Raw genomic sequence first — 21165 nt, 5'->3', positions numbered from 1 at the left:
GGAGGTGAGGGAGTACTCTCTCTGAAGCAGAAGGTGAGGGAGCACTCACTCGGGTGTCAATCTGAGAGCACACATGGCACTCACGCTCAGATCATGCAGAGAGGAACTAAATGAAGCCTAAAGGCAGGAGCACCAGGGGCAGGGGCTGTCTAAGGACCAGAAGGACATCTTTCCTCAGCCCTTATATAGGGCAAGGATCCTAAAGCAAGTTGGTTAAACATCGCAGGCCTGATCCATGGTGAGTTTCAATCTGAACGCCAAGGAAAGCCTTGAGGATTTCAAGCAGAGGAGTGGACGAATCAGATTTGTTATTTAAAGCGGGGGGAACAGTTCAGCTAGTGACCAACCACTATAGTGGGCCAGGCAGGACAGACCGTCTGTTGATGAATATGGCATAGCAGAGAGAGAATTGTGCATTTGAGATGAACTTAGGAGGTAGAATGGAAGGAACTTGGTGGGGAAAATGGATACCACCAGTCTATGCCCCCCAAAATATCGAGACAGTTGAGCTGAAAGCAATTTAGCCTCTTCAAGCCCAGGCAAGATCTCTGCCCTCACTCTCTCTTGCCTAAGGTAAGGCATGGTCTCACCAAGGTGTCCCACAGGGAGGGCAAGGATAAAACTACCAAAGTCAGCTTCACCCTCCTTGCCTGGAGTCAATCCTAGAGACCTAGATTCTAACAGCTTCCAGCAGCCTTTGTCCACCATTGATTTTCCTACCCACGGAGGCCACCAGTGGGGACTCAAAGAACATTTTCTGTCACATCACTTCTCTTAAAACTTGTCCTTGAGGATGTTCTCTCAGCGGCCATGTGCTCAGATGGGTCTTTTTCAAGCAACCAATCAAATAGCACCTCACACCCAGCTTTGCTCTCAGTATACCCTTCCTTGAATTCATTACAAGGTATTATTATGTCTCAACTTGCTTTTTTTCTTTTAAATTCTTTTTCCCATCTGTTAATACAGACCATGCAAGCATATCAAGTCAAACCATTTTGGTTTTGTTTTATTATTTGGGTTTTTAACTACCACGTATACAACGATTATTCATAGGAAAGTAAATCTTAAGCAGTAAATATTAGCCAAATAAATGAATCACTGACTAACTCTAGTCACTTCCCAGGTTTAATTTCCTTAGGAATCCTGTTTGTCTCCCTCATATATATGAAGGCAAATATGTTTTTCTCTCTTTAATCTGCCTTATTACAGGACTACATTTTAGCTAAGAATTGATGGAGGTTGAATAAAAAATTATCCTCCTACACAGCACACTTCCTAGTTAAGCTTGGGCCAGGGCATGAGAAGTGAATACATGCCGGGTACCTAGGGACTCACCAGATCCCTGAGCTCCATCCTCTGTCGGGGGCTGTGCACGGGGGTGTACTACTTTCAATTTTTCAGGCGGCACAAAGGGCGGACTGAAGTTAATTCTAACCGTGTCCTTCCCGGTGTGTTTGTTGGCTATCCAAATTGCCTTTTGTTTCAACGCTGAGAAGAAGATCCGGTCACCAAAAAGGGCCATTGTAAACAAACTGTGCCTAAAAACAACCGGAGAGAAAAGGAGTGTGGGGTGGGGAAGGGTTAAATAACAGGGCATGTATTACCTGAATTTTTAAAGCCGAATCCCCCACTGGAATTATTTTGTCTGTTTGAATTGTAGTCACTTCATCTTTAATTATCTCTTTGGTTTAGAAAAGCATATTCGGTTTAAAATCTGGCTTATGTCATCGTACTTGGAACTATTAGGATAAAATGTTTACGTCCACTTGATTCCTGTCCCTCCGTCACTCGAGTGTGATGAAAATGGAGGCGAAAGCAGGAGTCAGTGGAGTGGAGTGCTGGTTTTGATAGCTTCTCACCAGGCTAGGTTTTGCTTTCTCCACAAGCTGGCTCCGGAGCAGGTCTCACGAGAGACAGTGCCTCACAAATAAATTAGAAAATGAAGGAGAAGGACAAATATCAACCTGTGGGAGCTTATCCTAGGCTACACACGTTGCTTAGTATTATTTACATACATTTCCTTAATCTTCGCAAAAAATGGCAACAAACAGGTACTGTTACCACATTAAAGAAAACCTAAAACAGGAAACATTAAGGTACGCGTCCGATGTCACTCACTGGTAATTAATTGGTGATTGCGTGTAAGCAAGTATACCTTGTCAGTTGACAAGATAATTTGTCACACTAGCTTCAAACGTCAACTCTTTTGCTCCACATCAAAAGCAAAACCTACTGTGCTTGGTGTCTGATAAGATGGATAGAGCCACCGTCATAATCACAGGACCGAATGTAAGCATGGCGTCCTTCTCCACTGTCCTGAACCCAAAAGAGCCGTTTGTCCAGGACATCCAGAGTCAGCGCCAACACCCCCTCTGGTGTCTCCAGTAGTGTTTTTACATCCACACCCCTGAGATCTGCGCTGTGAAGGCTGCCGGCCACCTCTGAAGACCAAAATATCAACCTGGGGATAAACACATCACGCACAACCATAACTGAATGAACAGCCACTAAAGTGGGGCCTCTCGGGGCTTCCACCTCTGGTGTCTGCAGAGGGGAATCTGACTTTTTTGAATGAGAATTCAAATTTGTGTATGTACTTCTAACTGGAAATGCCATGTGATTTCAAGTGTGAAGGAAAACTAAGCATTTATAGAAGAACATCAGGCAGGGAGAACTGTCTAGAGTCTCAATCCAGCCACTTGTTTGGGGAAAATGGCACCTGGGTATTGTCAAAGAAGACCTGCATCTCCCTCAGGAGTCATTTCAAGTAATACAATGTACAAATCTTGGTCAGTTTTGAAGCTCAATCTCCTTTAAACCAAAACAAAACAGATTTTTACCTCTCTATTGGATCCACTGCTATATTCGCTGGATGTTTTAAGGAACTTAGAAGAACCCGGGAATTGTTCCCTTTCATATCTGTTACAGTGATGACTCCGTTCTGTTGGTCTGCCCAGAGGACCTCTTCATCTATCCAGTTTATGGCCAGCCCAGAAACATTCTTCTCTACATTGCACACTGTCTGCAAGACCAAATTTCACCATTATGAATATTCACAATTCACAATGAAATTGCTACTTTATTGCACATTGAAAGTCTGTCCTCTTATTATTTGCCATTTTAACGCATTCTGTGCATCCTGTAAATGATGACACAGTCACAGAGTGAGTTTGTTTCGACTCAGCAACAGTACACCCCTCCTTGTGACTAGGCTTTTTGTGTCATAGCTTTGAAACCTAAAACTACCCTATATACTATTGAAATTAGAAGATCAGCCATAATATATTTTTCACAGATTTTTTAAATGCTTAAAACAGTTTTTTTTAAAATTCCATTTGTTGATGAAATCCTAACATGAATTCAAATTTAGGTCTTTTCCAAACTCTGGTAAAATTCCATTGGGGTCTGAGCAGAGTCATGATGTGGAAGCCCTTTTTGAAAGAGGATCTCTGGTACTCCAGTCTGACCTTGAACTGTTTAAGTTTGAGGATGTCCTTGATCTCCGGATCCACCTGCCTCTGTCTCTTGAGCGCTCCGATAACAGGCCTAAAACCCAGGGCTTTATGTGTGCCGAGCAAACATTCTATAGACTGAGCTATAGCTGCCATCTCTGGAAGCAGTTTTGTTATGGAACCCGGTTTTCCTCTGCCCACCCTTCTACCATCAAGTCCCTTTCTTCCTCCAGATCTCAATGACACCAGAGAAACAGCGTTTCTCCTTCTATGTCTTAAGCTGTCCCCTCCATGTTCTTGAAAGAACCAAACAAAACAATCTGTACTCTTGAGTCCAACCTGAGCAAATCAATTAGTTCCTTGGGGCTTGGGTTGTGCAAGGTAGGAGGAAGGCGTGGTTTTTACCCTCACCGGTTCCTGTGGTGTCTTAACCCTACCACTGTGGTTCCAGCTCCCTTTAGGACATCGGTGAGCTTGGAGCTGGGTAGCGTTGGCACAGACTCAGAGCTGTGTTAGATCTCCAAATGCTTAAACAACTCTGTGTTCTCTCATTAGCCCTTCCCTTTAAATTGCTTTCACGTTCGGTGTGGGCGGTTCAGCGTGGGCAGTTCAGCGTGTACTGTTTTCTAAAGTTTTAACCACCAAAGGGGTGATGGTGGTGTAACGGTGAGTTATTAGGTCCCAGGTCAATCCTTTCCTAAGGCCTTGACATAAATCCACAACTGCTTATGCTTTTCCTTGGTTAGTGACAGGAAGCCTCTAAATTCTTAGATTTCCACGCCGTTCTAGCAGACGGCTGACGAGTACAGAAGGAACAACCGAACTTGTTAAAGTGTGGCTAGCCAGTATTAGAGATGCGCTAAAACAGATTAGCGCCTAATTGAAGCTTTTAGGGATAATTGGAAGGAGAGAGGTTTGGTTTGGAAGGGGGAGGGGAACCCAAACACTGAGCACTTTGTGTTGGGAATAAATGCTCGAGGTTCTGCTAATCACCTGCTCTCTGTAATCCATCTCCTGGGACATTCCTCCTGGGACTCACGGCTGAATTCTACCAGTTGAAGAGAAAGATTAAGGGTCTTTGTATGTACTTGAAATACAACACTTTTTTATCTGTCCTTGGCTTCATTTATTTTTCCCCAGAGTATAAATACTTTGAGAATACAAAGCCAACTTTTTTTGTGTGTGTGTTACTATCAGGCATTTTCCCCCCTACATGAGACGAAAAATGTATACAGATAAAACAGACTTTCTTGACTAAGGCTCTATTGACTCTTGAAGTTAGTGCTTCACTATGGGGCTGTGCCACACAGCACAGGATAGTGATTAACAACCTTGCCCTGGCCCCACCAGATGCCCATAGCATCTTCATCCTCTTATTGTATTTACTTGTGACAGCCAAAAAGGACAGCTGTCAGATATTCATAGAGGGACAAAACTGTCTGAGGTACAAAATACAAGTGATGTCTTTATGGCAACTGACTTCTCAACAAAATCAGATGTTTTCAAGATTACACTTATTTTCTCATGTTCTTCTGTTAGACGCTTACAAATGTTGGTTTGTAAGCTTGATCAGTGGTATAGCACCATGGGTGTATATTAAATGTCTGCAGGTAACACCTGTACTTTTGAACCATGATGTATTTCCATGTATCTCTCTGTCCAAGTATTAGGTACTGTTTAGCTCCTGAGATCAGGCCCATTCAGAGAGCTCTGACCTTAGACAAATTATCTACATGTTAGAAATTCAGTACCTTGGGCTGGAGAGATGGCTCAGTGGTTAAGAGCACTGGCTGCCCTTCCAGAGGTCCTGAGTTCAATTCCTAGCAGTCACATGATGGGTCACAACCATCTCATTATGAAATATGATGCCCCCTTCTGGTATGCAGGTGTACATTCAGATATATGTTAAATAAATAAAAACAAATAACTTTTTTAAAAAAGGGAATAGTTAAAATTTAAAAGAAGGAAAGAAAGAAAGAGAGAGAGAGAGAAAGAAAGGAAGAAAGAAAGAAGTTCAGTATGTCACATTTGTCAGATTTTGTATAAACTCTTCACATACCATGGGGGAAACGGTACTTTACCTCTTGTCTTGATCCATTAAAGAAAACTCTTTGCAAAAGTTGTCTTTCTAAATCCACCCAGTAGAGCCTTTCTTCCTTGTAATGAAAATCCATGACAACTGAGTTGCCAGCATCCACAACCAATTGCTGGTGATTTGTTCCATCTGGGTCAATCCGAGAGATGCTGTTTCCTTGTGAGAAAATTAGGAAGGGGGCAGGACCTGATGGGGGAGGGGAGAAAGAAACCAGTGTATAGATTTTCAGTGATATTTAATCAGATCCACATAAAATAATTCCCATGACAATTAATATATGCAGAAGTGACTTAAATTTTTAATCTTATATTTTAAATAAAAACTATTCTGTACAAAATAAGGGGCTCATGCCTATTCCTACAAACCATTGTCTGGAGTATAAGAAATGTTCATTGTCAATTATGAAAAAACTAATTATTTAAGGAGAAATAAATGTTCTACTAATGTACATTTGATATACATGATCAAGAAACAAGGTAAGGTTTTGTATCATAGGAAAAAAATGTATGATTGTTGGATTTAGTTGTGTAAACTGGGAAGAAAATTAGTGAATTAATTATTTTGAGTTGCTATGACCAAAATGCTTGCTAGATTTGCTTTGAATCAGATTTTAAGAGCATCAAACCCATTGTGGCGGGGAGGGGAGGCTAGGACATCATGGCAGCAAGAGTGCGTGGAGAAGGACGTTCACATCATAGTGGACCAGAAAGCAGGAAGAGTAACAGGAACAAGATACTGACTCTAACCCTGGTTATCTGCATCAGCCAGCCAGGTCATACCTCCTAAGGTTCCACAGTCCCCCAAATACCACAGCGCGTGAGGACCACGTGCTCAAAGCATGAACCTATGGAGAACGCTTCAGATTCAAGCCATAACGATTGCAAATGCCATTAAGGAAATAGATGCTCTTTCTTCCAGCTTCACCTTGTGTCCAAAGCCACTAGGTACTGACACAGAATAGGGTGGAGATCGTGGGAGGTGGGGGGAGTGTCTTATGTGGAAGCAGAGAGATTTGCATGCTGACTTCCAAATGTCAGGAAACATTTCAACACTTCAGCAGTGGAGAAACATCAGCGCAATGTGAGTATGCAGGAAACGTGAGTACGCAGGGGACGTGAGGGAAGACTCCTGAGACTATGGCTTCCTGTTCTCAGAAGATACCATGAAGAGAAACAGCAAGCCGGCACTGGGGTGGGTATCCAGACAGGACCAACAAGGGGAAAAGAGGAGCATCCTATAAAATACCTAAGCCATGTCTGTTTAATGGACTTCCGGCGTTAGGCTCCTCCCACTCTGAGTCTGTAAAGCTACTGTATGCCTTTTCTCATGGTCTTCTGTCTCTCTTTGTCATTCAATTCTTTGTTTATGCCAAGGAGCAAAGTGAGCATTCCCCTAGACAGCTGCTACAGACAGGCTACATTATCCATAAATTACAGGCTAGCAAGTTAAACTTGAAATTCATATACAGATTGAAATTCTCTAATCTAAAATTCTGACATTGCAAATGCTTCAAAAACCCCAGAATCCTGATCATGCGCATGACATCACAAGTAGAAAGTGCCAGACCTGGTTTCATAGCTAGACTAAAAACTTTGTATACCATCATCTTTAGACTACATGTGTGAGGTCTACCCATGCACTTTGGTGCTATTTTCAGTATAGCTCATTTCATATATATGCAAATATGTCAAAATTTAAGAGAAACTGAAACATTTCTGGCCCCCCAGGCGCTTAAAGTATAAGAGCTATCTAAATGTTACACATACTCACACTCAAAAGGTTATTCTCATTTATTTGGAATTAATTTCAGCAGGCGTCTTGAGTTTTCATTTACTAAACCTTAGCAGGAGACCTCCCTGGTCTCAGCAGTGCCTTGCTGTGCCCTAACCAATGCCTAGAGTCCTTTCCTGTTTAGGTCATGGCTACCTTCTACTCTGACTTCCCACACCTCACCATCTGAGTGAGAACCCAGCCGTTTCTTCAGAAACCTCAGTATGAGTTACTGGATGAGTTTGGTTTTTGCCCTCTGAAGTGAATCAGGGGATAGTCTCATTTTCTAGAGTGAGGCTCCCTTCTGACCAGAAGAGAGCAGGTTGCTGCCACCTTGCATGTAGAAAATGATGGCACTCTCAAGGAGACTCAGAGGGCAATTCTTAACACCTTTCTTGTTGACCTTATTTTATTCTGTTTGAATATTAAGCTTTTATCTGGTAATGGAATTTAATAAATGACTCCATTGTTTTAAGGATTAAACCTGATGGATTAGCAGGCTCTAACTCTGGAATTGAGGCTCTAAAGCTAGAAAGCATTAACTCTGTTTCAGTGGATACATAACAACAGAGATACAAGAGGAATAAAGAAGTATCAGATCAGGAGAATTTTAATAGGTGTCACTACAGATGTCTAACAAAATGGGCAAAGCCTCTTCCTACACCCGTCCCCTGAACATAGGGGAATGGTCCATGCTTGGTTACCACCGAAGCTTATAAAAGCCCCAAGACACCATCAAAGACATGGAAAGGGCCCTGACTGAGAGACAAGTGGCTTTGTATAATGGTGAGTTTTTGTTATCAACTTGATTGGGTTAATAAATACCCCAAAGGTAAGTGAACTACACTCCTGGCTGAGCCTGTGGGGCCATTTACTGAGACAGCTTGCTCAGCCATCTCTAACAATCAGTGCGTTAGACTTGCAATGGACAATTTGTTATTAGGAAGTAGAGAAAGCAGAAAGTGGGACCCACTTGGCGGAAGTGGGTCAGTAGGAATGCATCATTGAGAACTGTGGAACCCAGGCCTCTTCTTCTATTGCTATTTCTGCTTCTTGCCAGCTGAGAGGTGGAGAATGTTCCTGCTGTCATGATGTTCTGCCTCATAGTGGATCTTAAAACACATAGCCAAGCAAGTACAGACTGAAGACTATGAACCTATGACCGGAGTAAATCCTTTCTCCTGAAGAGTGATTCTGGACACAACAACACAAAACCTCACTGACATACCTGCCTTCCCATGCTTGCTGGCCATCTCCCAGAATTTCTCCTGCTAGGGGACTATTAGAGTAAGGAAAAATGAAACCACTCGTGAGAAGACACCTCATTAATGATGGAGGGCTACATGTCAGGAACTTTCTGCTGTGCATTCCCACAGCCCAGTGCTACATAGATTTGTAACACTGTTCAATGGGAACCCAAGGACTAGAATGCAGGCATAACTTGTTCCATAGAGGAAAGGCAGCCTAAGCTTAGAGCTACTATCTTATGGACCACAAAGGGATACAGGACCCTAGATTTATTGACAAGGGTCTTCTCACTCGTGTACAGCATGCATTTTTTTTAGAAATAATAATTTATCGAATATATCTGATTAATTTTTGTTGCATTGATATGTTGATGTAATCAACACAACCTTTTGTTTACATCACTACATAGTTTACAGGTTAAAAAGCACGGAGGATGGTCTAATCATTTTAGTATTCATCACCCCAGATTACAGTCTGATTCTTTGCACGTAATAGATACTCAAAAAACTCTTTGAGTGAATTAATTAATTATCTCATCAAGAAACAGGGGCTGGAGAAGTAGCTCAGTGGTTAAGAGTACTGGTTGCTCTCCCAGAGGACCTGGGTTCAGTTCCAAGCACACACATGACAGCTCACAATAGTAAGTAATTCCAGTTTGGGGGGGACCTCTTCTGGCCTCTGTGGACACAGAGGATGTGACATACATCCTCTAGATGTACAGACATATATCCAGGCAAAATGTATGCGTGCGCACACACACACACACACACACACAATTTAAAATGAAAAAGTCAAGAAATAATTGTGTTTTATTTATCTGCCTAGAATTTTACCAACAGACACAGAGAGTAATAAATCTACTAAATGCATCCAAGCTTGGTTCAGGCTATGGCAATTATTTTAATGACAATATAATAACAGCAGATTTTCACATCATGGTCTTAATTATCTTCATAGGATACCAATAACCAGACAGATTAGATATTGTGTGGTTAGTCTTGTCAACTTGAGACCAACTAGGGTCTCTTGGGAAGAGAGAACCTTAATTGAAGCATTCCTTCCATTGGATTACCCTACGAGCTTGTCTGTGTGCAATTTTCTTAATTGATAACTGATGTGGGAGGGCTCAGCTCGCTGTTGGCAGTGCCCCTCTGGGCCGGTGAAACTTTGTTATGCAAGAAAGTAATCTGAAGGCCAGGTGTGGTGGTGCACACCTTTGATCCCAGCACTCAGGAGGCAGAGGCAGGCAGATCTTAGTTCTGGGCCAGCCTGGTATACAAAGCAAGTACCAGGACAGCCAGGGTTCTGTTACCCCATCTCAGAAACAAACAAACAAACACCCCACAGTGCAATAAGAAGAAAGTACATAGAAAAATAGAGCCACTTTTCTAAAGAACAAAACCAAAGAGAATCCCTGATTTTTCAACATTTAGATTAATAGAGTAACTTTAGGGACCAACCAGAGCGGAGTCCAAGAGGCATGAAGCATTTTGAAGGCTTCCATTAAAACAGAGACCCCATGCCACAGCCGAGAGACAAAGGCCAATTAAGACTGAAGTGGGGAACAGATAAACCATCTCACGTCCTCTGTGCGTCTGTGGGACTGGCACATGGCTGAGTGGGTGAAGGCCTTGACAGTTTTCTGCTCACCTTGGAGGCTTTAAAGCATCAGTGGACCAAGGAGCCATCTGAACTATCTCACTAGATTAGCACGACAAGTGGCCCCTGGCTGCCACCACAGAGTTCCTGGGACAAAAGAAGGTGAACAGTAAACTAACTTCTGGACTTTCAGGATTCAGCCACACCGTGAGTAAGAACTTGGCTCTGAATATTGGATGGCAGTAAGAAAGCCTGTCACCTCCTGGAGCTGTTGAGCCTGGCAACCACCCAAACCTCCACGTCACTTACCACGACACCCAGGGGACCGACTTGAAGGAGAGCTACTAGCTCAGCTAGTATGAAGTGCAGACCAGTTTTATATTATGAGACCACCCCGTCTCTCTTTTTACACCAATAGTACTTAAATGGGTACAAAGCGACTTTGATAATCACTGTTTTCATCTTGGCTTACTCATGAAGACCAGAATCAAAGTAGGCTGGATACAAAATCCAGGTGACTCAGGAATAATACGGAAGCTGCGAGGTTTGAGTCTATATCTTAGCTCTGCAGAGAACTCTCTGGGCTTCAATTTTGCTTCCTGAAAATCAACGGGGTTACCACCTGAGACCCGAGGAGTGAAAAAATATTATCTACCCCCCACCAAGCCAGCCACACAGTTAGTTAGTTCCTGCTAACTCCTAACGGTGTCCAGTCAAGGGACTCAGGTTTGCTCTAGGTCCTTGGGGCCATAACCAAACCATCAGTCTCTGCAACCTTCATTTTCACCAGGATTTCTCAGTCTTTAATGCTATTACACATGTTAATGTCCCAAGGACGAGGTGGTGACTAGCAGAAGAGAAAGGCAGTATCTTAAGTATCTGGAGAGTAGCACTTTGTATGGTTCCATCAATTGGATAGTACTACATAAGTGGCTGTCACCCCTGTTGCTCAGAAGACACTGACATTTGGATCAGCTGCCTGGCCACAGATCCCAAGGCCAAGACCCAGTTGATTTAATATACTAAAGTAAGGCTTTCTCATTTCAGATTCTAGCTTCTACTCATCAGGCCACATTGCTGACCCCAAACCAAACACACCGGGAACCGTTAGTGTCTGGCACACTGTAGTGCTGTAGTTCAGAGCACCAAGACCTCACAGCAGGAAATGCTGTTTCAGGCATATTCCTTGCAAGGCTGCTCTCTTCACCTCCATGTCCGAGGAGCTACTAATGAAGGAGGATCCTCTAAGTAAGTTCCTGTGATTACATCACTTGGAAACTGTCCACTTAATTCTATGGTAGATTGTAGCTCACGTGGGATGCATTCTTTGAACGCATTGGCTCCATTCCTCATCTTGAAAAACTGCAGTGAAGCATCTTAAAATCTCTGCTTCCCTTGTCCGACTTCCTCCTATGCTGTCCTTAGGACCCAGGATTGTCCTCTTACCCTGGAGGAGGCCACGCAGGAATTGCTGCAGTGGGTAAGTGAGCTTCCTGGAGACGGGCCCACCACCTTGCTCTGCTGAGGCACAGCCCTAGAGATTTTGTCCTAGGATTGCTTCTTGCTACTGACATGATTTCTCTTCTTTATAGTTGCCATACTTGTTAGCATTTCTTCTAGGCTCCACCCAACAGTTACCTGGTAACAGTCAGGTAGACCTGGCTTGCTATAAAAGGGGCTTCTTGGCCCCTCCTCGCTCTCTCTGCCTCTTCTCATTGTCTGACTTTCTTCTCTCCCTTACTCCTTTCTCCCTTTCTCTCTCTCTCCTCTTCCTCTCTCCCTCTCTTTCTCTACTTGTTCCTGACCTACCTCTCTCTCTCTCTCTCTCTCTCTCTCTCTCTCTCTCTCTCTCTCTCTCTGCCTCTACTCCCTTCTCAACTCCCTTTCCCATGTCCTAAATAAACTGTATTCTGCACTGTACCCATTGTATGGCTGGTACCTCAGGGTGAATGGATGCCTCAGCATGGGCCCACTGAGGCACCCCTGCACTTCACTGTACCACGTTCTATAAAGCATATCCTGGCCTTTTTATAAAACATAACAATAGTACCCATTTATTTGGTTCGGTGTGAGTGGACATCAGGAGATCCTTACTGCCTATAGCCTGGTGTGATTACTTCCTGCGTGATAGCCCACCCTATTGGGGAAATTTTCTACAGTTCAACATGAAGATGAATTTTCATGAATTAATGCTGCTTAGATGAATTAAAGACCTTATAGAATTCCTGATTTGGTTAAAATAATTTTAGGAAGAACGTTTAAGGAAATAGTTTTAGTTGTTTTGCCAGAAAGATATAATAAAGTTAGAATCAAGAATAGAATGTGTTCTCGCCTCATAGAATAGTTAAGTACAGGCTGCATAATAAGAAATACAATGAGCTGTCAGAACTTGCACTAAGAAGAAAAATAGGCTTGGGACAGATCTGTGATCAAGGAAAAACACTCATTCTAGGTCAGGTCCAAGGATGAAGCCACAGGTGTGCACTGTGATAAAGCAAGGCCATGTGAAACTGTTGCTTTGAACTTATAATGAGCTTATAGAATGAAACCTTGCTTTGGACTTACTATAGGCAACTTTCTTTAACTCCCCTTTTGTGTAACATTTTATCTATGAGATAATGTTTATGTAAAAAAATTTACATAGAGAATTTTTGTCTAAAAGGCTCAAAGCAATAATAAAGTTTAGGGTGTATGTGTCTGTGACTTTCTTCTTTCTTTCTTCCTACTTTCCTTTTTTTCTCTCGCTCATGAAGAGTTAATGAACTCCTAGCCTTTTATCTGGCTATGAGTCAAAGAGAAAAGAGCCCAAGTAACTAAGTTTCTTTTCTTATTCCCCTGATGCTATCAGCAGAAGTTAATTACCAGAGCCATCAGAGAGGGGGATGGGGGGGGAGGGAGAGAGAGAGAGAGAGAGAGAGAGAGAGAGAGAGAGAGAGAATATCCATCAGCTTCTGGCTCCCAGAACAGGGAGAGTTAAATTGCCAGAAGCAATCAGCTTCTGGCCCCTAGAACAGTAAGAGAGAGTTAAAGACTAGAGGTCGTCAACCTTTTGCCTTCCTCAGGACCTCAGTACCTGACCCTGCTGGGGCTGTACCTGGCATTACCCCAAGTGGGGCATACCTGTAAAAAACATGCGAGGCTAAGGCAGAAGGATTGACCAAGAGTTCAAGTCCAGCCAAGTCTGCATAACAATAAGAGAAGGGAAGAGAGATAAGGAAACAGGGGTGGAAGAAGGAAGGGAGGGAGAGAGGGAGGAAGGAAGGGGAGAGAGGAGGAGGGAGGGAGAGAGGGAGGGAGGGAGGGAGGGAGGAAGGGAGGGAGGAAGGGAGGGAAGGAGGGAAGGAGGGAAGGAGGGAGAGAGGGAGGGAAGCCAGCTATTTTCTATGTGAAGGTAGCACTCACAGACTCCAGGAATTAACACATGGATTGAAGCACAGCTCAGTGGGAGGCCGATGTTTGAAGCCCATCAGTCTCCCCCAGGAGATAAGAACAACTCCAAGTTCATCCTGCCCAGTGTGATATATCCAAACTGAAGCTTAAAAGAAGCAACAATTTCTCCCCAAGGACCAAACCATTCCTCCTCAAAGCAGGAGATTGTCATCTACCAATGTCTAAGGAACCTCCCCACCGCCTGCCCCCACTGTAATCTGCGGGAAAACATGATGTAGAGGCTAAAGAGACGACTCAGCAGTTAAGAGCATGCGCCGCTCTTCTAACAGGTCCGGATTTGATTACCAGCCCCTGAGTCACGTGACGCATACCATCCTATAACTCCAGCTCCAGAGGAATCTGTCTCTGACATTCATGTGTAGCTGCATTCACACACACACACACACACACACACACACACACACACACACAATTTTAAAGCTTAAAAATAAATCTCAATGTGATGTAAAGCAATGCTGCTCACCAGTCCTTTACTCGTGTCCTAGAAACCAACTCTCCTGCCACTACCCCGCGGGAATCCTCATCTGATTATGGTGAATGGAAGCTGCACAGTTTTCTCTCTGACATAGTAGTCATGGACTAACCTGACACCCTTGTGTCTTTTCTGTTAAATGTCTAAGTCATTTGTCGGTTTTTAAGTCATTGATTACTATTGGAGTTTTTAAATTACGTTTTGAGATGCGCCTTCTGTCGGGTAGCGGACTGCAGCCGCTCTCCAGCAGGACTTTGGCTTCGTCATTTCATCAGCACTTTCTACAGGGCAACTTCTAAATTTTGATGAAGTACAATTCATCAATTTTTCTTTTATAAATTCTGTTCTTATTATCATTTTTCAGGACTCCCCACTTAACCCCGAGACAAAGATGTCTCCTTTTTAAACGTTTTGAGTCCACTTCTGTGTAGAGTGTACAGTTAGCACCCAGTCATCACGCTGTCTAAATGATGCAACACCATTTGGTAAAAAGACTCCTTTGCCTCAAAACGGCTTTTGTAGCTTCATGAAGGATCAAATGGCATGTTTGTGAACCCATATCTGGATTCTACTGTCTGTTCCACTGAGTCATGTGCCTGTCTCTTGGCCAGTTCCATAATCAAGATAACCAGAAAAGCTCTTTCAAAAATACAGTTTTGGGGAACAATGGACTCTGTTGTAATGTTCTGTGCTGTAAGGAATTTTTCATTTTAAGTGAACTGTTTAAATACCTCTCTGCTTTTCAACATAAACTATGCTCAACTTTATTTAAAGACCACTATTTAACTAGACTCAACTGGATTTATCAACGCAAAGAATTAGAAAACTTTTTTCAGGCCTAAGGAGGTGGCTCAGTGGGTAAAGTACTTGTCCAACAAGCACGAGTTCAAAACCACAGACCCCCACATAGTCAGATGCCGTAGTACACGTTTGTAATTCCAGTCCTCCTACATGGAGATGGGGGGGAGGAGATGGGGTCAGCTAGAGTGAGAACCAATATCCTAGGCTGTCCTCTGACGTGAGCTCTGTACTACATGTGTGCTCTCTGCCCCCACACCACACACGTGATACACACACACATACATACTCACAAGATTAACATGCATATGTACACGATTCACACACATACAATTCGCACACACAGGATCAACACATACATACACACATACACACACATACATACGTACATGCATGCATGCATGCGTACACACATACATACCACAAAGACAGATCCCAGTAGAGTATCCCAGATGCTTTACTGAACATTTTGGCCCCTAGGCCAGCAATCACCTTCCATGTCTCAGGGAGGTGTTCTTGACCCACGTTAGAACTAGGAAGACTTTTTGGCGAGGAGAAGCAGTAGCATCATCACATGGATGGACTTTTCACATCCTGTTTTGGGAAGTATCAGTGTGCATTATAACTTTGCAGGACAGGAGCCTGGAGTTCTGTGTGGTAACAAAAGGGGGTCCCTCCTGAGCTGCTGCCTCTGTGTGGACCTCTGCCTCTGCTTGCATCGTCAGAAGTCAGCTACATGACTGCCAAAGGACTTTCTACTATAATACCCATCACCTCAATACATAAACTGCCTACATTCTAGAAACAAGTGGTGTCTGTGCTCGAGGCAGTTTTGTAAAGAAACTTAAGCCTGTGCTAAATTCTTGGATAAATATCTTTACTCTTAGCCTTACTTCCGGGAAATATGCCCTTTCCTTTGCTTCGCTAACCTTTAAATACGGAATGAAATGCGCCCTTAAGATCTCTATTAAGTCGAAAAACCAAAAAAAAAAAAAATCTCTATTAAGGAAAGTATATTTATTTATTTATTTATTTGTTTTGTTTTTTCGAGACAGGGTTTCTCTGTGTAGCCCTGGCTGGCCTGGAACTCACTCTGTGTAGACCAGGCTGGCCTCGAACTCAGAAATCCACCTGCCTCTGCTTCCCAAGTGCTGGGATTAAAGGCATGTGCCACCACCGCCCGGCAAGGAAAGCATTTTTAAATGACCCAAAATAAACAACTTTCACCAAGTTACATTTAATGTTCAACACCCCAAAGAAGATCTAAAAGATTAATCAATTGCTTAAAATCTTTTTAAAAAAATTTTAAGATATAAAATTTGATGTGGGTCTGATTTATAACTAATGCAATTCCTTTTCTTTTTGTTGCTTTTAAGTAACAAAAATGTAAGTAAAGTTTCTCAAATTGCAAAGCTAAACATATATATACTTGCCAGTAGATACTTGTTACATGAATGTTCTTAGAAAAATTTTTTTTTCTGTATTTTGAGACAGGATCTCACTATGTAGATAGAACTGGTCTTGAACTCACAGAGATCCACCTGCCTCTGCCTCATGAAAGTTGAGATTCAAGGCTTGTGCAGCTATGCCTTTGCCCAGACAAAAAGATGTTTAAGACAGAGAAGAAAAGTACTCAAAGGTGTCAAGCCTGCTCGCCAGCTCTAACTCCTTTGTTCTCTGTCCCAGTCTGGCTAGAACTGAGTTCTGGGTCACAGCTTATATATTCAGAAATACACTGAAAAATACTTTAAACAAGTGGTTTATTTGAAATGTTGAAAGCAAATGTGTTCGCAGTAAGAATAAAAATATTAAAATACGTTGCCATCAAGGATGGTAAAAATGAAGAATAACATCTTAGATCTGGCTCATCCAGGGAGCTAGCTGCAGCCTCTGAGTATATTACTAGAATAACACAAAGCAAAGGCACTGCTAATATGCGAATGAAGTGAAACACTGCTTCTTAACTGAGGTACCACATGGAAGATCAAGGCAGCTGCTGGGATGCTCTTCTGAGTCTCTGTATCCTAGCAACTGCCCACTGACAGAAAGAGCTACCTCCTGAATGAAATGGGACATCCCACAGAGCTTGTGTGGAGAAGGGAGACAGAGTACAGGGAGGCTGTGCTTTCCTATGAAAGGCCCTTTTCTAGTGTGTCACTGGAGCTTGCAAATACATAAATCAGTGGTCATGATGAGTCTCTACCACAGAAGCAAGCTGGGTCCGAAATGCCCGCACATTCACACAATTCCAGGACACAAAATATCCAAGGGAGTATTTGGGAAATCCAAACACTGACAGACATGAGCATGCTTGGCCTGCTTGGGAGAATCAAACATTCAAAGAGAGAAGTGAAAATAGATGTGCAAATTCAAACTCTAGGCTTGGAAAGGTCAAGGGGCAACGAGAGTACACGTTCCTGGCCTGTGCCAGGATAAAGAATTGAGTTTCTCCCAGCTCTGAAAGCCAATGCTAAGGAGCAAACCTACTAAAGCAGACACAGTTGCATGCACCATCCCATAATAGCCCCGTAGTGATTGACTGCTTGTAGCTCAAGTACAGAAGAGAATGCATTTTTAGAGAGCCAGAGGCCTGTCAGGAAATGGAAAGATCCCTTTGTTTCTTTTAAAAGATTTTATTTTTTAAAAAAAAATTTCCTTTTTCCATACCTGGCAAAGATGGCAGTCATCTGCACAGGCCTGAGTCTGAGTAATCTTTTTATCTCAGTGCCTAGCAAATGGGACAGCTGGGAAGACATGGACAGACAGCAGAGACGGTTCGTCCCCAGGACTCCGAGTAAAACTCCAGTGTTAGAAAGTACAGTGTGAAGAAACTCCCACTCTGTCCTCTAGCACTGTTCAGGTGGGTAGTAATAACAGAAGCCAAAGGAAACACTAGGCTGCTTTACAAAATTTGGAATTTTCTTGAAAACCTTTAGGAATTCCTTGGGAGAAAGTGCATTGTTTCTGCAGGTGACTCTGAGTGACTGAGGAACAGGACCACATTACACAGTGTTTGACAACAACCCCACAAAGAGGGCACAGTCGGCCTTCTTTTCTGGTGTAGAAAACAAGATGAGCCTATCACATGTAGTAGGAGACTGAGTAAGGTGGGTTGTCTGTCTCTAGAGTTTACATTTACAGACAGACATAGGTAAAACACTGTTCCACAGTTTTTATATAGTTAGGCGTCAAAAGAACTTTTCTAAAACTAAGTGAAAACATGACGAGATTTTTATCTGAAAATGGCTCCGGATTGCACATGACTGGGAAGCCAACTAAACTTCAGCCTTCTCTGAAATCAGTGACCTCATTGTCTACTGTTAAAAGCAGTCCACCCAGTGAGCTGACTCTATGCCATGCCCTGATCCCTCCCACAATCAGTTCTCCGAGGCTGGGCTTCTTCTGAGACCTGTCATTTACCAAGAACAAATAACACAAGTAAAGACGCCAGGCAGGAACAGTTCCCTGTCCAGCCGACATTTGTCCTCCAGGGCAGACAGCCTTAAAAGTTCAGAAGCCACTACCTAACAGTGTTCTTCGCCACAGTTCTCATCTGCTGTCACTTAAATAAAAGCCAAGAAAATGTTCGATTTCAAGTCTGGTGAATGAAAGGAAAACCAAATCCTGTCTTTGCTATCCCTTGGTTTGGCGATTGGCATTTACATGAACAATCACCATAAGACATTTGACCTGGATTTTGTTAGGCCACAAAGCATTCTTCTTGCTGGGTCAGGTTGGCCATGTAGGTGAACAGTCTCGGTGCCAAAGACAAGAGGTAGAAGCAGAATTTAAGTGGGGGGGGAAAATAGACGGTGTCACCATTATCTATTTACAGAGGAGAAAGAAATGCTATCTGCTGGAATGCAGGGGTGACAGGGTGTGACCTAGGCAGTTCTCTACTAACCCAAGATGAAGAGGGAAGCAGAGGGCTTCAAACAGTGACCTGCAAAGAGGCCAAGGGCCACACTCTGAAGCCAGAACCACGCCGCTATGTGTTCAAAATAAGGCAATACAAGGAACGATCTGATCAAAGAACTTTAGTCAAGGCATAGAGTCAACCATTGGCTGAAGAATATTTCAAGTTACCCCAAGTCATCCCAACCATGATCCTGAGAACTGGTATCATTTCCCAGGGAGATTGTAAAATAACCCAACTATTAAGAAGGCAACGCAAACTTGAAATCCAGCTTTTTTTGCTTCTAAAATCTATTTCTTCCACATTGTGACATATTCTCCCCAAGTCATTATTTCTGTCTGAGCTTCCTGTGAATCTGATGCAAACTATCTCTGAAAAGCCACTATCATGAGTGGGTAGAAACACAAGGCAGAGGAATCACACACTATCCCTGAGGACCAAGAGCTATACACAGACACAGACACACAGACACACACACACACACACACACGATTATTGCTTCAGTTTCTTCCTCTTATGTTCTGCTCATGGGCCAGTCCCTTCTGTCTCTGGTCACTCTCCAACTATTTCAGGGGCTCTCCTCCACCCCAGTAACATTCCAGTTCATGTAACACAACAAGCCCAAGAGTTTTCTCTTCTGTCTCCAATAACTAATGGCTCACAGGGGGTCAGTTCGGTCTTTTGTCAACTCTTTTCTGATGTTATTATCTGAGTATATGCAAAGTGGCAGTGCCCTAGGTCCTGGGGATATACATGTAATTAGCAGTCACTCCCTTCTTCAAAATTGAAGATCTACTCTGCTCTTGCAATGAATGCTTCCTGGTAACACGCTGGGCCTATGGGCATGAACACCTGATTTCCTTATGTGCAATTCCTCTGAACGATTCAGGCTGGAGGTCTCCACAGGAGCTGCAGAATTCTGGATCTCTATTATTCCCATGATTCTCTTCTAGCTACCTTGCAGAGCTTTCTCTTCTGAAAACATAGTGTGTTCTCTTCAATCTACTTTATTTATTTATTTGTTTGTTTGGCTTGCTTGCTTGTTTGTTTGCTTACTTGCTTGTTTGTTTGTTTGTTTGTTTAGGAAGTCAGACCCTGTCTTAAACAAGCAGGGGGATAAGAAACGAGTGAGCTGTGGTGGTATGCACCGGTAATGCCAGCCCTTGGGAAGCACAGTGAGTCCTGGACAGTCTGAGCTGCAGAGGGAGAGACACTGTCCAAAAACACAAGTGAAAAATGACAAGAAAGGATTTCCAGGACAGCATGGACCCTTGCATGAATGGAAGTAGGTTCCTTGCCTATGCAGCAGGTTAGGGACTCACCCTGCCCTCCCCCCACCATCCCCTGTTCCCCCTCCTTCCCCCCATAAGAAATCAACAGTGAGAAAATGTTTCCAACCAGAGTGTTAGGTACTGCAATGTACAATCAGAGCAATTCCCAATTCCTCTCAGAGAAAATGCTGTTTGTAGGAGAGGACCCCGGGACTTGTTCACTCCTCCGTCATTTCTCAGTTTGCAGAGTCACAGTGCACCTGTTACTAAGAACCCGAGCTGGGTCAGCGCTTCAGAGTAGGGAGGATCAGAGGCTGAACTTGAGACTGACTTTTGTTTGTTCTGTTTTAAAAAACATTCATTGACTTCGTTGCCATTTTCTGACATGAAGTTATTATCAGAAGGAAGGCTTTTCAACAGTAAGATCGACTGCCACCATATGTTCTCCTAGTTTCTAATACAGAGCTGATCAATTAGGTGTTACTATCTCCCCAGAATAAAGACTGAGGTTTAAACAAATATTCAGCTGGTCTTAAGTGAGGCGTATTCACTCATGCACAGAACAGTGGAGAACGGTGACGTTTTATAATTGGCAGCATCTACCAAGACACACACACACACACACACACACTTTAGAATATACAACTTAAGCAAACATACACACCCAAAGACAAACCAGGGGGGAAAGGCGTAGATGTACAAGGTAGAGTGAGCAGATCCCCTGACAGGTGGGATCCTGTTCTTGGATTACTTACCAGCACAAATGGAAGTTCCGTTTCTCTCCAGAGGACCTGGCTGACAGTTCCTGGTCTGCTGTGCTGTGAGTACACTAATCTTTAAAAACACTGGCAGGAAGGTGAGTGAGAACAGCATGGTCTCTGTGGCTCTGAGGTTAAAAAAAAAAATCAATTCGGTAACTTAAATTGCTAGAGCTTGAAGCAGGCAGAGTCCGAGCTTCTGCCCCTCAGAACTTCCAGCCAGCTTGGCCTTCGGCCCCGGGGCATCTTTTATTTAGCTGTTTTAATGCTGCCTTCCAGGTCTTTCTCCTCCTCTCGAGAGCCTCTGAGTGCAGCCCAAAATGCTCTGGGAGACTT

General features: G+C 43.2%; 1 protein-coding gene across 1 annotated transcript in view; it reads right to left on the bottom strand.

Annotated features, from left to right (window-relative positions):
• The window catches only part of Egf (epidermal growth factor), an 80340-nt gene extending 59396 nt beyond the window's left edge, over positions 1-20944 (bottom strand). Inside the window, exons 1-5 of the mRNA XM_028760433.1 lie at positions 20827-20944; positions 5534-5733; positions 2841-3022; positions 2234-2461; positions 1336-1538 (exon numbers count right to left, since the gene is read on the bottom strand). Of these exons, the coding sequence (XP_028616266.1) occupies positions 1336-1538; positions 2234-2461; positions 2841-3022; positions 5534-5733; positions 20827-20944 (931 nt within the window). The remainder of the gene's footprint in view (positions 1-1335; positions 1539-2233; positions 2462-2840; positions 3023-5533; positions 5734-20826) is intronic.
• Positions 20945-21165: the final 221 nt, after the last annotated feature.

This window comes from Grammomys surdaster, unplaced genomic scaffold (assembly GCF_004785775.1).
Source record: "Grammomys surdaster isolate TR1022 unplaced genomic scaffold, NIH_TR_1.0 126531, whole genome shotgun sequence".
Lineage (NCBI taxonomy): Eukaryota > Metazoa > Chordata > Mammalia > Rodentia > Muridae > Grammomys > Grammomys surdaster.
Note: the sequence above shows the minus strand (reverse complement) of the source record. Positions and strands in the feature narration are given on the sequence as shown.